An 18,514-nucleotide genomic window follows, 5' to 3' on the forward strand; every position below is an offset into this window, starting at 1 on the left:
GGAAAAACCATAGCTTTGACTATATGGACCTTTGTCAACAAAGTTATGTCCCTGATTTTTAATATGCTGTCTACGTTTGTCCTAGCTTCTAGAAGGGCTGCTGCTGCTGCTAAGTCACTTCAGTCGTGTCTGACTCTGTGTGACCCCACAGACAGCAGCCCACCAGGCTCCTCTGTCCACGGGATTCTCTAGGCAAGAATACTGGAGTGGGTTGCTATTTCCTTCTCCCTCTAGAAGGGCTACTAATTACCAAAAGAGATGAGGTTCTTGGGGTTTCCTGGAAAGAGCTTCTCTCTCACATAATAATTCAGATTTAAAAAGACACAGTAGGCAAATCTATGGATAAAACTAGGATGTGGTTAAACAGTGAATGACAATTGCTATGGATTAGTAGAAAACTGCCAAGATATTATACATTAGAGTGTTCATTTCTTTCAAAGTTGCTTCTACATTTTAAAAATGCCATTTAAAATATATTTTCAAATGTTATCATATTTAGTTATCTTGATAAAATCTTCTGCTCTTCTTTAGGAAATACTGAGGAAGTATGTTAACCCTGTCATCCAATCAGCTTACTATACTTGTTGTGTGCCTCACTGGGCTATGACTAATGAGACAGACTGACCTGGCAATGGTGTATTCTGTTGGCCAAATATCTAAGGGGAAAAAACTGAAACCTCTTGAGTGCTGAGCATGCAAATAACAGTCATATTAAAATCTAAATGTTAGCTAAAGACACTCTAAATGTTAGAATACCATCATGTGCTACAAACCTCTTTCTCCAAATGGTGTGATTATGAAATTGAAAAAAGATTTGGAAGAAAGTTCTTTAAACTTCTTCCCAATAACAGGAATCATCATACTATGGCCAGCACGTCATATCTGACCACCTCCTTCTCCTCCCTTCCTTCTGCCCTTTCTCCTCCCCTCTTCTCTCTTCTTCCTCCTCTCCTTTTTCTCCTTCTCCTTCTTATATTTTATTTGAAAAGTCTGGCTCATTTGTCTAGTATTGTCCATGACTACTTTGGACCTATAAAGACTGAGTTGAATAGAGAGGTCATATGGCCTGAAAACCTAAAATATTTACTACTTGATCCCTAAGAAAAGCTGACCAACCCTCACTTTAGAAGACAAAGGGAAGATGACATTCCTAGGTGAATTAAAATAGTGCTGGTGGTTCAAAAGTGGTTTGTTGACTCTGTAACTTGTGCATGGGATCTGACAATTTAATCCCAAAGGCTCTTGTGATGCATAAGTCGCTTGGGAGCCTAAGCGTGACACCTCACTTCAGATTTGTGTATCCTTGTGTGCCAACCTGGTCTCTTAGGAACTTCATGCACTAAATATGCTATGGATCCTTCTGGGTCAGATCACGACCTGGTTAGCAATAGAGGCAGAAGCTGTTTGTGCCTACTAGGCAGCCTCTAGTAAGCTAGTAAAACAGGCTGGGTACAAACTGAAGTCAGTCATGGTTTTACAAATGGAGAACAAATGAGGTAAGATGCCAACCACAAGAATTCACAATAAACCTTGTGGCTTTGCCACAGTGTTCTTGGAACCAGCTTTGAAAGGTGGTTGCCTTATTTGGATTAGTAGTCATAGTAGAGAAGTCAGGATGTGGTTCTTTACATGTTTGGGCTAAAACCAATACTCAAGCCAGACTTCACTGTGACCTGTGACTTAAGGTCATATGATAAATATGATAAATATTGCCCCACAGCTGTAGGCAAGATCAAAGATTCCTTTCTAGTTGTCACAGGTAGTCTTTTTACTTCAAATGACTTCTTTTCTCCTATATGGAAAAAAATAATAAAAACTTCACCAAGAAGTATACCTTCTAAAGAGTTAAAAGAAAGAGGTGAGTCCAAGCCTACTCGTGTTCTTTGACAAGGTGGCGTACTGTGATTGTCCTAAAACCAAAGGAAATATTTTGACCTCTCTGTCCAGGCTGACGTAACATCTATATAAATATAATACAGAATATTCTAAAGTCCCATAGTCATAATGGAATTCTCAGGAGAAAGCAAACAAATGCAAAAGACAGCACTTGCCTTAAAATATAAAATAAAATTCACAAATTCGAATAAGACCCCAAAGAGCTCCCAGGCGTGCTGTAGAAATTATGTGAATGTTGGAACTACATGGGGCTCCAGACCAAAAAGACACTGAGAGAAATGAAATTTAAACTAATTTTGTGATGTGCTTGACAGACTCATGCAAATACCTAGGCACTGAAAGAGAAACATGGATGCATCGAAGCCCAGCAGTAATGACTGAAACCATAACCTCTGATTAGTACATCTATACCGCACGGAACATTAACGACATAAGAAATGCCATTCTGGAGACCCAGTCCAGACACAATCAGGCTGAATGAGCCTATCAGGTCTATTATTTTTATAACCAGAGCTGCAGATGAGTACAACACTGTTTTCTCTCTAGCAATGTCACCCTAACTAAATCAACATTACATGGAAGCAATAGGGTTGGTAAAATAAAAATGCCAAAGTAAATCCATTTGCCCAAATAACATTGAAGAATTCTCAAAAGCATTTCCAAGTATCTTTTATTTTAGAGTGAAACATGAACCCAGCGTGGGTTGGGAAGTTGGCAAGAACTTTACTACTAAAAGAAGCTGGCATTTTTATATATTTACATAAGTAAAGAGGAAATTTTGTTCCTCAGCGTGGCAACACCAGAAATTCTGACAAAATATTATACATATTCATTTTAACTTTTTCTGTTTTAGAGTTGGCTAGAGTTAGGATAAACTAATGTATTTAGAATGATCATACATCCCATCCCTCATTTAATAAAGCCTGTTTAAAATATTGCCCTTATTAATGACTACCAGAACACAGCAGTGTTCATAATCCCAGTAATTCAATTGCCAGTAGTTTGTGCAATAAATCAGGAAAAGGTTAAAATATTTTTCATGCCAGAATAGAACATATCAATCTATTTTATTTGATTACTTTGTGTAATGAGGCTTTTTCAAGGCCAGACTACCTTACTCATTATAATTATGCCAGATCATATTTTTGTTTAAAATGGAAAAGATTTAAAAATGCCAGCAATAGAGTTGAAGCTAGTCTAGGGTGTTTTTCCTCCTTTGTAAGTTTCAGGACATGAGAAATGACATCCTGCTCTCCTTCTAAGAGTAGAGAAGAAAGTAACATTGTTCCCATGAAAAGTAGATTAGGCAAATGGCATCTGGACAACACTCATTTGACTCATTGACATGAAAATTCAATAAAATCATCTGCAATGTTTTTTAATTCCAAAGTTAAATTCCACTCTGATAAGTAAACTCTTGAAAATCACTAGAGCACAATAATATCGCCTCTACATGTGGCGACATTCCTTTCTCAGTGAATGCAAGCTGAATTCAACCAAAAAAAAGTCATATTTTTTAAAAATAATAATTTTATCAATAAAGAATAACACAAAACATTTTCTGACATCCTTTTCCCACTTTCTAGAATAAACTCTTTCGGGGACATAAGGGAAATCTCCCTCCCAAAACCCAATGGAGCCTCAGGCCCCCTTTGGCTCCAGCTGAGTTCCAGTAGCCCCACCCTGCTGTGAGGTCTGTCTCTAGGGAGTCAGCTGTGGTCATGAGAGGAGGGCATTTCTATAACCTGTTCTCCGTGTTCCTTCAAATTGAAATAAGGTCACTCCAACCATGAATAGCTCCACAAATCTCATGCTGGGTAAAAAGGGCTTTGATCTTGGTAAATCATAAGACTGAACAAAGAATGAAGGCAAGGAAGCAGGAAAGGGTGAAACAATGATGGCCATTAGAAGTGGAGTCAGAACTTTCCCGGGGACTTTTCAGAACTGTATCTCGTAAAATTATTATTCCTGAATAATAATAATAACAACAAGAATGGTCAGAAATAAAAAGTCTAACAAATACTACTATATATTGGGTAGGATGGGGGGGCAGTTAAGACTCTCGTATGTTGCTGGTGGGAATGTCAAATGGTATAACCTCCTGCCACTTTGACAGTTTCTAACAAAGGTTGTCATTCATCTCTCACATGAGCCAGCAATTCTACTCCTAGAAGAGAAAAGAAATGCATATCTTCACCTAAAGATTTGTACAAAAATTTCATATCAGCCTTATTTACAACAGCTAAAGCTAGGAGCAACCCAAATGACCATAAGTAGGAGAATGGATGAAGAAGTTGTGCTATATACTACTCACACAATAGGAAACCTGGGCGTGAGCAAGCAGGAGTTGGCAAGAGTGAACATCAACATTTTAGTAATCAGTGAACTAAAATGCATGGGAATGGGCGAATTTAATTCAGATGACCATTATATCTACTATTGTAGGCATGAATTCCTTAGAAGAAATGCAGCAGCCCTCATAGTCAACAAAAGAGTCTGAATTGAAGTTCTTGGGTGCAATCTCAAAAATGACAGAATGATCTGGGTTCATTTCCAAGGCAAACCATTCAACATCACAGTAATCCAAGTCTATGCCCCAACCACTAATGCCGAAGAAGCTGAAGTCGAATGGTTCTATGAAGACTTACAAGATCTTCTAGAACTAATACCAAAAATCGATATCCATTTCATCATAGGGGATTAGAATGCAAAAGTAGGAAGTAAAGAGATACCTGGAGTAATGGGCAAGTTTGGCCTTGGCGTGCAAAATGAAGCAGGGCAAAGGCTAACAGAGTTTTGCCAAGAGGACATACTGGCCATTGCAAACACTCTCTTCCAACAACACAAGAGACAACTCTACACATGAACATCACCAAATGGTCAATACCAAAATCAGGTTGATTATATTCTTTGCAGACAAAGATGGAAAAGCTCCATACAGACAGCAAAGACAAGATCTGGAGCTGATTGAGGCTCAGATCATGAGCAAAATTCAGGCTTAAATTGAAGAAAGAAGAGAAAACCACTAGACTTTTCAGATATGACCTAAATCAAATCCCTCATAATTATACAGTGGAGGTGATAAATAGATTCAAGGGATTAGATTTGGCAGACAGAGTGTTCGAAGAACTATGGATGGAGGTTCGTAACATTGTACAGGAAGGGGTGAACAAAACCATCCTCAAGGAAGAGAAATACAAGAAGGCAAAGTGGCTGTCTGAGGAGGACTTACAAATAGGTGAGAAAAAAGGGAAGCAAAAGGCAGAGGAGAAAGGGAAAGATATATACAACTGGATGCAGAGTTCCAGAAAATAGCAGGGAGAGATAAGAAAGCCTTCTTAAGTAAACAATGCAAAGGAATAGAGGAAAACAATAGAATGGGAAAGACTAGAGATATTTCAAGAAAATTGGAGATGCCAAGGGAATATTTCATGCAAAGATGGGCACAATAAAGGGCAGAAACAGCAAGGACCTAACAGAAGCAGACAAGATTAAGAAGAGGTGGCAAGAATATACCTAAGAACTATACAAAAAGATCTTAATAACCCAGAAAACCATGAAGGTGTGGCCACTCACCTAGAGCCCGACATCTTCGAGTGTGAAGTCAAGTGGGCCTTAGGAAGAATTACTACGAACAAAGCTAGTGGATGTGATGGAATTCCAGCTGAGTTATTTCAAATTCTAAAAGATGATGCTGTTAAAGTGCTACACTTAATATGTCAGCAAATTTGGAAAAATCAGCAGTGGCAATAGGACTAGGAGCAAGGTAACGCTCAAAATCCTTCAAGCCAGGCTTCAGCAGTATGTGAACTGAGAAATTCCAGATGTACAAGTTGGATTCAGAAAAGGCAGAGGAACCAGAGATTACATTGCCAACATACACTGGATCATAGAATAAGCAAGGGAATTCCAGAAAAACATCTACTTCTACTTCATGGACTACACCAAAGCCTTTGATTTTGTGGATCATAACAACTGTGGAAACTTCTTAAAGAGATGGGAATACCAGAGCACCTTACCTGCCTCCTGAGAAATCTGTATATAGATCAAGGGGCAACAGTTAGAACCGATCATGGAACAAAGGACTGGTACAAAATTGGGAAAGGAGTATGTCAAGGCTGTCTATTGTCACCCTGCTTATTTAACTTATATGCAGAGTACATCATGAGAAACCCTGGGCTGGAAGAAGCACAAGCTGGAATCAAGACTGCTGGGAGAAATATCAATAACCTCAGATATGTGGATGATACCACTTTAATGGCAGAAAGTGAAGATGAACTAAAAGAGTTTCTTGATGAAGGTGAAAGAGGAAAGTGAAAAAGCTGGCTTAATACTTAACATTTAAAAAACAGTATTATGCGATGAACCCCGATGTTCATCACAGCACTGTTTATAATAGCCAGGACATGGAAGCAACCTAGATGTCCATCAGCAGATGAATGGATAAGAAAGCTGTGGTACATATACACAATGGAGTATTACTCAGCCATTAAAAAGAATACATTTGAATCAGTTCTAATGAGATGGATGAAACTGGAGCCTATTATACAGAGTGAAGTAAGCCAGAAGGAAAAACACCAATACAGTATACTAATGCATATATATGGAATTTAGAAAGATGGTAATAATAACCCTGTGTACGAGACAGCAAAAGAGACACTGATGTATAGAACAGTCTTATGGACTCTGTGGGAGAGGGAGAGGGTGGGAAGATTTGGGAGAATGGCATTGAAACATGTAAAATGTCATGTATGAAACGAGATGCCAGTCCAGGTTCGATGCATGATACTGGATGCTTGGGGCTAGTGCACTGGGACGACCCAGAGGGATGGTATGGGGAGGGAGGAGGGAGGAGGGTTCAGGATGGGGCACACATGTATACCTGTGGTGGATTCATTTTGATATTTGGCAAAACTAATACAATTATGTAAAGTTTAAAAATAAAATAAAATTAAAAAAAAACCAATATTATGGCATCTGGTCCCATCATTTCATCGCAAATAGATGGGGAAAAAGTGGAAGCAGTGACAGATTTTATTTTCTTGGGCTCCAAAATCACTGCAGACAGTGACTGCAGCCACAAAACTAAAAGATGCTTGCTCCTTGGAAGAAAAGCTATGACAAAGCTAGACAAAATATTAAAAAGGAGAGACATCATTTTGCTGACAAAGGTCCATGTAGTAAAAGCTATGGGTTTTCTAGTAGTCATGTATGGATATGAGAGTTGGACCATAAAGAAAGCTGAGCACTGATGAGCTGATGCTTTTGAACTGTGGTGTTGGAGAAGATTCTTGAGAGTCCCTTGGACTGCAAGGAGATCCAACCAATCCATCCTAAAGGAAATAAGCCCTGAATATTCATTGGAAGGACAGACTGAACCTGAAGCTCCAATAGTTGGGCCACCTGATATGAAGCGCGGACTCATTGGAAAAGACCCTGATTCTGGGAAAGATTGAGGGCAAGAGGAGAAGAGTACAGAAGAGGATGAGACAGTTAGATAGCATAACTGCACATTTTATCACTGAGTGCTAATTATTCCTCAATAAAGCAGCAGGAAAATTGTATTGTTATTGTTTAGTTGCTAAGTCCCGTCTGCCTCTCTTGTGAAGCCATGCATTAAGCAGGAAGTTAGCTGAGGGTAAGGAGGAGTGGCCCCTTCACCTAAACATCCAATGGCCGCCTACTCCCACCAAGAAATTCACCAGCCTCACCCCTAATACGCCCCCATCAGTACTCCAAAATAGTTACAGGACCTGGAAAAATTTCCCACTGGCCGACTGATGGGACTTTACTACTCTATCACATGAGCACACCTCACACTGTGAGTTGCTCAGTCACAGCCATGTTCAACTCCTTGTGAGCCGATGCACTGTGGCCCACCAGGCTCCTCTGTCTATGGAGTTTTCCAGGCAAGCATACTGGAGCGGACCTCCATGTTCCTCTCCAGGGAATCTTCCCAAACCAGGGATAGAACCTACGTCTCTTCAGTCTTCTTGGATTAGCCAGCGGATTCTTTACCACTGAGCCACCAGGGAAGCTCCTGAAAAATGTGTTACTTTTAAATGAATCAATAGAGTACAAACAATGTACATTTTAATAATTCTCAAGTTCATGTGATAATGTATGGAGACTGTGGAAGGATTTCCACACTAGGAGAGAAAAGTTTACAGTTTATCAAAATATGTGAAATAGCTTTTTAAAATTAATTTATTTATATTAATTGGAGGCTAATTACTTTATAATACTGTGGTGTTTTTGCCATTTTTGTTTTTTAAAGAGAATAATATGTACACAGCCCTACAGCCCTTATGGGACTTTATGCTATGAATTGTTACGGGCATGCTGGATGGACACCAGGAATGATTTCTATTCAAGTTGACTCCAAAATATAGTGAAAAACTCAGTATTTCCTGTTTGAATTATTTATTAGTAATGCTTGCTAAAATGCTCATAGACCTTTTTCAGTTGGAATTTGCTTCCTTGTAAAGTGTTTTAGATACCACAATAAAGTTCGATTTTCGTTTCAAAATTTATATGCAAACCACAAATGGCCTCACATATTTCATGACAATTAAGTAAGGCTAGCAATTATTAAATAATTGAACTAATACTTTATAAGAAAGCATAATTATGAAGTAAAGGCAGCTCTCAATCTGAATACAATTTTGAAAATTAGGTAATAAGTTTAAGCATATGATTTTAAATCATTTTAATTTTATATATTTTTCTATGAATATATTAATTATAAACAAAGATATATTTCCTAAGAAAAGGATAATAAATGGTAATATTAATTTTATTCCCATGAAAATTTAGCTTATATACATATCCACTGAAGTAATATTTATAGTACTTTTAATGTTGAAAAGATTCTATAATGATGAAAAAAGAATATATTCGGGGCAACAAAAAAAGAAGAAATAATAATTTTTTACAAACATACAAAAAGAAGAAATTTTTTGCATACTGGTTTTCTCTATAATTAATGCTATGAAAGTCTAGCTAACTTTATGGTAAAACTCTACACCAAATAAGAATGCATAAAAACAGAGTGGTAATGGAATTTATGATATTGAAATAATATCTGTCTGCAAAACAGTTAACTGGCTCCAAATAAAATCTATAAAATTATCATTTAGGTCATACAAAGTTATAAATAAATTATTGTATGGAAACAACATGAAAATATTTTATGATTTTTATCATATAAATTAAGGATCAATGAACCGTTTCTGTAAAGGGCCAGATACTTATTATTTTGGGACTTGCAGGCCACATACAATCTCAGTCACATAATCAGTTAAAACATAAAAGCATTCTTGTCTTGAGGTCTGTACATAAACATATGGATTTAATCCACAGGCCATAACTTACTGATCCTTGATATAGATCATTAATAACCATATCATAAAAATGCTAGCATAGTTATTTTAAAAGTTCAAATCTTTTCTTTTTACAATTACAAAATTCAAGTTCTGTTCTTGTTTGTTATCACTCCTACCGATGCCAAGGGTATTTGTCAGGCAGTTCTCATCCGTATGAAGGAGGGTGGCTTTCCTTTTTTCCTCCCTCCTGACTACTCACTCAAACTCACTTACTCCTCAGGGATGAGGTCCTTGTTATAGTTACTTCAAAGTTAAACTCAGCCACCCAGAAATCATTTGCTCTTGACAATTCTTAGATCCATATGCTAATCATAAGAGTATAGAATTAAGTCCTTCAGAATTGGTTGTGTCTTGTAAAACACATAGAATGCCTTTTTAAAGGAGAGATAAAGAGCTATCCTAAAACAAAAGGCTTATGTTTTCTCCTTCTGGAATTTCTTCTTTTGATCCCTGAAATTGCAATTCAGACCAGCCACCAGTATATAGACACATTTGTATGAAGGCAACGTGGATGTTTTCAAGATAAAACAGGTTCACTGCATGTCCTTTGAGTATATATGCATATATGTGTGTGTGTGTTCATACCTGCCAACCTCTTAGAAGTTTAAAATCCAGTAATTTCTAATTTTATCCATGTTACTACTACAAAACTACAGCAAAACTCAATATCTTCAGAGAAATAAAATTTTTTTTTTCAGATCTAAGGAATTTCAATGGTTGAGGAAATTTCAAGCTGGAGCCATTGCAGTTTTATTATTAAATAATTTTTTTTTCTTGAAGTAGAGAATGACAGAGCTTAAAAGAGTTCCTTTAGGTGTTTTGTTTTTAATATGTATAGATTCTAGACACTCCTTCTTAAAAATAATTTAATGACTCCCTTGTCCTCTGGATAAAGTGCAAACTTCTAAGCATGGTTTGCACCTTCTCATCCAGGCTCCTTTTTCTCTCTCTTCTTTGCTTCTCCCATGGCATCTTGCATTCGATGCAGCAGCCAGTCTGTCAGTCTCTACTGTGTCCAGTGACCTCTGTACCTCCAGCCTTGGCGCATGGAGGTCCCACTGCTCCGGACTCACTTCCTCTTTGCCAACACTTTTCCCTTACCTGGCTTCTGCTTAGTCCTCAGTCTCTGCTTAGATGTCATTTCTCTCATGTAGTCCATTGTGACTGCTCCCGAAGCCCAGGTTACGTGAATTTTCTCTCTCTTCCATCGCTGATTTATTTTTTATCAGAACACTCTTAACACATTATATTGTGATTGAAGTTCAGTGGTCGGTGCCCTTCTTTTGACAGCTGTCTCAGTAAGGTCAGGGTGAGGCTTCTTAATGACAGTAAACCTAATGCCTACTATGGTGTCTGAGACGGTAGATTCTCAGAGAATATTAACTGAATGTTGCTGGATTTAGAATGACTCCTATCTGATCTTGTCCACTACAATGGAGAGAAGATGATGCTACTGACCCACCAACCAAAGGACATAATCTGAATTAATCTTATTTTCCATGAACACTTGAGGCCTTAAGAACTGAAGTAGAGAAAGAGTTGGGCAAAAGGCATGGTCTTCCTTTGTACAGAAAGTAACAATATTTAGTGAACCAAATTTGTGACCCTGAACTCATTCTTAAGCTCTGCATAACTGAAATAGGGTAACAGAGACTGACTTTGTCAAATGATCAAAAAGGATATAAACACAACTTGGAAAACAGACCTCTCTCTGATTTAGATAACTGAAACTTACAAGATGTGCTCCTTTCAGCCTGGAGATGCAGGGAGAGCAATCCTGCAGACCAGATTCCGCTCCTCCTCTCAGCCGTCACTGCTGAGCACGGCCACTGACTGGGGAATTCCGCTTTACACTAACACTTGATTTGCGCTTGTACATCTTGCCCCTTCTCCCCTTTCTCAAAGGTTGTTCTTGACATTAATCTCCCTATCCCTCATTTTTAAAAAAAAAATTAAGTTTAGTTGATTTTATAATATTGTTTTAATTTTAGGTATACGGCAAAGTGATTCAGTTACGTATACATATTTTTTTCAGAATATTTTCCATTATAGGTTATTACAAGATTCTGTATATCTTCTGTTATATAGTAAATTCTTGTTGCTTATCTATTTTATATAGTAGTTTGTATCTGATAATGCCATACTCCTAATTTATCCCCCGCTACCCTGACTCCCTTTCCCCTTTGGTAACCGTAAATTTGTTTTCTATGTCTGTGGTTGTGTTTCTGTTTTGTATATACATTCATTTGTATTATTTCAGGTTTCACATATAAGTGATATCATAAAATATTTATCCTTCTCTGTCTAACATACTTCACTTAGTATGATATTCTCTAGGTCCATTCATGTTGCTGCAAATGTCAATTTTTTATGACTAATAATACCCCACTGTATGTATGTATGTATATATGCTACTGCTGCTGCTAAGTCACTTCGGTCGTGTCCGACTCTGTGCAACCCCAGAGACGGCAGCCCACCAGGCTCCCCCATCCGTGGGATTCTCCAGGCAAGAACACTGGAGTGGGTTGCCATTTCCTTCTCCAATGCGTGAAAGTGAAAAGGGAAAGTGAAGTCGCTCAGTCATGTTTGACCCTCCAGACTCCCCCATCCATGAGATTTTCCAGGCAAGAGTATTGGAGTGGGTTGCCATTGCCTTCTCCAGTATGTATGAAAACCCTTAATCTGAAAAGATACTTGCACCCCAGTGTTCATGGCAGCACTAATTTACAATAGCCGAGACATGAAAAGAACCCAACTGCCAGTCAACAGACTTATCACATCATAAATCTGTTGACTGGCAGTTGGGTTCTTTTCATGTCTTGGCTATTGTAAATTAGTGCTGCCATGAACACTGGGGTGCATGTATCTTTTCAGATTAAGGATTTTCATCCTTTCCAGATATATGCCCAGGTGTGGGATTGCTGGGTCATATGGTAGTTCTAGTTTTCATTTTTTAAGGAACCTCCCTACTGTTTTCCAAAGTGGCTGCACCAATTCACATTCCCACCAACAGGGTATGAGGGTTCCCTTTTCTTTCAGAATGTACTATTTGCAGCCATTTTGATGATGTCCATTCTGACTGATGTAAAGTGATACCTCATTGTGGGTTTGATCTGTATTTCTCTAATAATTAGTGATGTTGAGCATCTTTTCATGTGCCTCTCGGCCATCTATAAGTCTTCTTTGGAGAAATGTCTTATAAGGTCTTCTGCTCATTTTTGATTGGGTTGTTTGTACATTTTGGATATTAAATCTTTGTTGATCAAGTCATTTGCAAACATTTTCTCCCATTCCATTGATTGTCTTTTTGTTTTCTTTATGGTTTCCTTTGCTGTGCAAAAGCTTTTAAGCTTGATTAGGTCTCATTTGTTTATTTTTGCTTTTATTTCTTTTGCCTTGAGAGCCCCTATTCCCTGTCTTAAATGCGGTCTTGTATTTCTATATATGATTTTCCACTATCACCTTCTTGCCTCAAGCTTCACTTTTGCCTTATTTTGGTCAGTGTCAAACCATACTGCCCTCCACATTCCCAGGTCTGAGACCTTTGGTTGCTGCCATTCCCACGGCCATTATCAACGCTCCTGGCTGACTCAAGGTCTTAGGATGTGGCTTTCAAATACCAGCACTTGGGACCTTGGGGCATGGGGGTGGGCTCAATAGGAACAGGGACTGTGAACCTATTACTGCTTCTCTGGCATACATGAGCCCAGCAGAACTGGAGAGTCAACGAAAATGGCTAAATACCAAGTGGAATCTTTCTAATGCCACAGATTAACATAGACATAGAAAATTCCTCAGCTCACCAGGGTGTTCTCCTTTATGGGGCTGAATGAAGAAGATTTCTGCAAGGGGTGTTTGCCAGGGTCAGCCTACCACAGAGTACTGTTGAGTCTTCAGGACAATAGAGGAAATTTTCAAACCAGAAGCGTCAGTGCTCTTGGTGCATTGACACTGACATTACACGTGCAAATGCCCAGCAGTCCACGGCTGCTCTCCTACCTTGTGCAGCTGATAATACTGGGAGGAACCAACTCCACCTTGCTCCTCCGCAGTCCAGAGCACCAAACGCAGGGTTCTCTTTGGACGCAGCCCTGGGAATAACAATAAAACAAGTGATTCTTCAGTTGATTTTGAATTAAAGAAAAAAAAAATGGCAGAGCCTCTCATCTGAATTCTGCAGGAGGGAATCAGAGGTATGCCCTTTCATCTCTTGCTGGTGTGGCTGCCTGATTCACGATGTGGCTGACCCAGCAAAGGAGGACCCTCAGGGCCAGTCTCCAGGGCAGGTTAATGATGAAAGGGATTGTGGCGACTGCTGTCTTCAGCCCAGGGAGTGAGAGCCTCTATTCATATTTTTAACTGGACAAAGTGCCCAGTAGGACACAATTGATGGCCAAGTTCACTGGGCTACTAGAGTCCATCCAGAAGATGTAGTTAGGAAGACTCTAGGCAGATCCTGAGGCCTTCCTTCCCATGATTAACTGAAACCCAGTGATTAGTCTCTACTTCAAGATAAGGTATGTAAGGGGTTGCTTCTTAGTTTAAATCCACAAGTATAACCAACTGCCCATGCTATCCTTAGTAATGAATGATCATGAAGAAAACACAATGCTGCATTCATTGACTTGGGAAATACAAACGTACATCCTGCAGTCATTGAAGTTACTGGCAGATCTGGCATATCTAGAACCATCTTTGAGTGATGGTGTCAGCTCCATAAAAGTTAACTACAAGGGTCAAACAGTATGCTGGGAGTTCCACTTTTTGATCAAGACTTGAAACTTGTTTCTGATTTGGACCTGATGATGTTGCTTCTGAGAAATAATAAGTGCAGAAAAACATGAAGTGGGGCTTACACCTCATTAAGAAGACCTTTCCTCTTGCCTCACTGCAGGGAAGCCGTAGGGAAGGACTATGAATGGCTACGAGACGGACATACAACAAGCATCGAGTATAATGACCAGTGCTGCCACCCAGGCACGTGGCCTTCTTGAAGGGAGCAGGCTGGTTGACTGCAGCCTGGATGATAAGTGCTCCTGGGAAACGGAGCTCTGTTCCTCCTCCTCTGGACACCGACAAGTATTCTTTCCTTGTATAAGTCTAGTGCTAAGGTACTGAAAAGGAGTTAAGCTTTTCACTAAATGAAACACTGTGAAATGACTTTACACTTGAGCAATTTTGACATCAAACAGCACAGGCTGTTGAGTTCCAACTGTTGAACTGAGTTGAATTGAGGCAGGCTGACCTGAGTTCCAACTAAAGCTCAGAAAAGCAATTTCCTCATCCAATTGTTCAGCAGATCCCATTGGTGTTTCCTGCTAAGTCTATCTAGAATCCAACTTTTCACCTCTGCTCCCATGCTGGTCCAAGCCCCACCCATTTTTGTGTGGACTGTTGCAGTCGCCTCCAAGCTGGTCACCCTGCCACAGTCCATGCCCCTCTGCAGGTGATGGTCTGCACTGCAGTCAGCAGGCCCCTCGTAAACCGTATGCCAGAGCACGTCATTTCTCTGTTCAAGACCTCCAAGAGCCACACTGCAAGCTTCTGGTTCAATGTGATGCCCCCAGCGCCTAGACTGTTTGGCACACATATTTGGTGCCCAATAAATAGGTACCAAATTACCACACAACTGCACTCATCTCACACGCTAGTAAGTAATGCTTAAAATTCTCCAAGCCAGGCTTCAGCAATACGTGAACCGTGAACTTCCAGATATTCAAGCTGGTTTTAGAAAAGGCAGAGGAACCAGAGGTCAAATTGCCAACATCCACTGGATCATCGAAAAAGCAAGAGAGTGCCAGAAAAACATCTATTTCTGCTTTATTGACTATACCAAAGCCTTTGACTGTGTGGATCACAATAAACTGTGGAAGATTCTGAAAGAGATGGGTTTCTGCCTCTTGAGAAACCTGTATGCAGGTCAGGAAGCAACAGTTAGAACTGGACATGGAGCAACAAACTGGTTCCAAATAGGAAAAGAGTACGTCAAGGCTGTATATTGTCACCCTGCTTATTTAACTTATATGCAGAGTACATCATGAGAAACGCTGGACTGGAAGAAACACAAGCTGGAATCAAGATTGCCGGGAGAAACATCAATAATCTCAGATATGCAGATGACACCACCCTTATGGCAGAAAGTGAAGAGGAACTCAAAAGCCTCTTGATGAAAGTGAAAGTGGAGAGTGAAAAAGTTGGCTTAAAGCTCAACATTCAGAAAACTAAGATCATGGCATCCAGTCCCACCACTTCATGGGAAATAGATGGGGAAACAGTGGAAACAGTGTCAGACTTTATTTTTCTGGGCTCCAAAATCACTGCAGATGGTGACTGCAGCCATGAAATTAAAAGACGCTTACTCCTTGGAAGGAAAGTTATGACCAACCTAGATAGCATATTAAAAAGCAGAGATATTACTTTGTCAACAAAGGTCCATCTAGTCAAGGCTATGGTTTTTCCAGTAGTCATGTATGGATGTGAAAGTTGGACTATAAAGAAGGCTGAGTGCTAAAGAATTGATGCTTTTGAACTGTGGCATTGGAGAAGACTCTTGAGAGTCCCTTGGACTGCAAGGAGATCCAACCAGTCCATCCTTAAGGAGATCAGTCCTGGGTGTTAATTGGAAGGACTGACGTTGAAGCTGAAACTCCAATACTTTGGTCACCTGATGAGAAGAGCTGACTCATTTGAAAAGACCCTGATGCTGGGAAAGATTGAGGGCAGGAGGAGAAGGGGACAACAGAGGAGGAGATGGCTGGATGGCATCACCAATTTGATGGACATGGGTTTGGGTGGACTCTGGGTGATGGACAGGGAGGCCTGGCGTGCTGCGGTTCATGGGGTCACAAAGAGTCAGACATGACTGAGTGACTGAACTGAACTGAAATAGGTACCAAATTAATAAATAAATCCAAGGTGTGGTGTCTTAGGGTAAAATTCAAAGCTCTCTAACGCTATCCCAGCCTCATCTCCTAAACTTTCCTGCTAGTTCATTTTCCAGGCAAAGTATTGCAGTTGAAAAATGTGGACAGATCTGCTGAGCCCTGCTATCAACAGGCACCAACTGTGTGACCGCTGAGACATGTTTCCACCTGGACTTCAGCTTCCTTATCTGAAGAGTGGAGGGAATATTACGTGTTCATAACATAACAATTTCCCGGGGTGGCTGTGAGGATGAAATGAGATGTGATGACGTATGTAAGACACTCTGTCTGGCATGTGGCAGATGCTCAATGAATGAATTATAAAACTACATAATGGATAGTCAGGCACAGAGCATATGCTTTTACCCATAGAGAGAAGGGGCATCTAAATACTCAGTACAATCTTCCCAAGTCACTTGAGTCCCTGCTGAAAAAGAATCCTGAAAGGCCCACTGCCTGCTCCACAGAGTCAAACTGCCTACTCATTTTCATAGCACAAACTGTTGTTGGAGAAAGAAACCTAATCAGTCTATCTAAAGATCACAGTCATTGGCTCCTCAAACAGAAATGTGCTTAATGTCAACTTGAACCAAATGGCATTTTGCTTGCAACAGAGAAAACAGTCAAAGAAAAAGGATAAAGTGCTGCAAATGAAAATTCTGAACTTTTTTTGAAACCCATATAAAAGGGGAAAAAAATCTTTCTGTTTACATATCTCTGCCTTTACCAGCAAAACAGTACCAAATTATTAAAATGATGGCATCCTCTAAATAGGGATCAAGTGACAGTTTAGCACAAATTAGAGAAAAATTAATTTTTCAAAGCAAATGCTCTGAATATCCCCATAGACTTGGTGTTCTAACTTGCAAACCATTGCTGTACAGGGTTAGTCTCCCTCACATTTCAAATCAGCCAGGTGGCCAATGATGTTCCATTAAGAGAACAAAAAAGTGATCTGTTTGAAGTACGGACTGCTAAAACCTGCAAACAACAACAGCATAGTTAGTGCACAGCTGGCCCTGAGGATACAGAAACCCCCACCCCCGCTCAGTCCTGGAGAAGTTCAGTCCCCATTCCGCTCCACAATCAAGGTGAAGGCCCAACAGAGGAGGTTGGGAAACGGGCGGTTAAGCAGATACCGACGGAGCTGCAAGGTCTCTTTTCTGCTCTGACCTTCTGGTTGCCCCTAGAGCCTAAGAGAAAAAGCCTTCACTCAGCCCTCGACCCTGCCTCTAGCCTGGAGTTCGAGCTCCCGGGCCACAGATGGGCAGTGCGGGCACAGGGAGGTGTTGGCCCTGGCATCTCAATAAACTCGGTGTCCCTGCTCTGCCCCTTCTAGCTCTGTGACTTCGGGCGAGTTGTCTAATCTCTCTGAGCCTCAGTTTCTTCATCTACACAGTAAGGAAAAGGGTAATTGCCTCATGGCTTTGTTAAGAAAATTAAATAAGATGAGGCATTTAAGTAAATATGAAGCACAGTTCCTGGCACACAGTAGGCTTTCAAGAATCGTGTGTTAGCTTCTCTCTACATCACTCCATGAACTTCAGCCTGTGCCAGCGATTTCTAGGAAGTGAGAGAACCAGGAAAGAGGCATCTTCCTCGTTCCTCTTCCCTAGGAGCCGCAGAACATCTTTGTTTACACAGAATGCACTCGCAGCCAAGGGGAAGATACAAGTTTCATCTAGCTTGTGGAAAAACACATAATCTCTTGCCCTCATTCCAACACAGAGCATGTCTACCTCCAAATAAACAGAAGTTGCTTCCTCACTTTAAAAACTGAAGACAATCAGAATTTTTAGTTTCTGGATAAAGTAAAAACACATGCACACATACACACAATAAATTTGATAGCTGAGTGAAGTTGACATAAGGGATGTCTATATTTATCATTTCTAAATAACAGAATTTATTGTGTATCTCAAATTCAAACTGGTTTTAAAAGCTGGGGATTTTAAGTATATGAAGTAACAAAAATAACAACAACAATAATAAAGCAATAATATTGACAGCAACACAACAAAATGATTCAAGGTCAAAGGCAGGGTTCTCATCTTGTAGCAAAACCAGGGTAAAGTAGGAGTCCTAGCTCACAGCTCTGGCCCTGGCTCAGTGGTTCACAGCACCAGACTAAGGCAAGAACAGGAAATAAGTCTTTGAGCTGATAGGAAGGACTCTGGGCTGAGCAGGCTTGGAGTCATGTCTCACTGAGGTTTTGTCAGAAGATAAGCAAATAGTTCCCCCATCAATATAACAAAACTGCCCAGAGATCTCTTGATCTCCTGGAATTTTTAATTAGAACTTTAGAGAGTA

At 39.9% G+C, this 18,514-nt stretch overlaps 1 protein-coding gene across 3 annotated transcripts in view; it reads right to left on the minus strand.

Moving 5' to 3' along the window:
• CPQ (carboxypeptidase Q) overlaps positions 1-18,514 on the minus strand; it is a 560,471-nt gene that overhangs the window by 112,670 nt on the left and 429,287 nt on the right. For all 3 annotated transcript variants that reach the window (NM_001076248.1, XM_005215675.3, XM_015474539.3), the window contains exon 6: positions 13,281-13,372. In NM_001076248.1, coding sequence (NP_001069716.1) covers positions 13,281-13,372 — 92 coding nt within the window. The remainder of the gene's footprint in view (positions 1-13,280; positions 13,373-18,514) is intronic.

Source organism: Bos taurus, chromosome 14 (assembly GCF_002263795.3).
Source record: "Bos taurus isolate L1 Dominette 01449 registration number 42190680 breed Hereford chromosome 14, ARS-UCD2.0, whole genome shotgun sequence".
NCBI classification, from domain to species: domain Eukaryota; kingdom Metazoa; phylum Chordata; class Mammalia; order Artiodactyla; family Bovidae; genus Bos; species Bos taurus.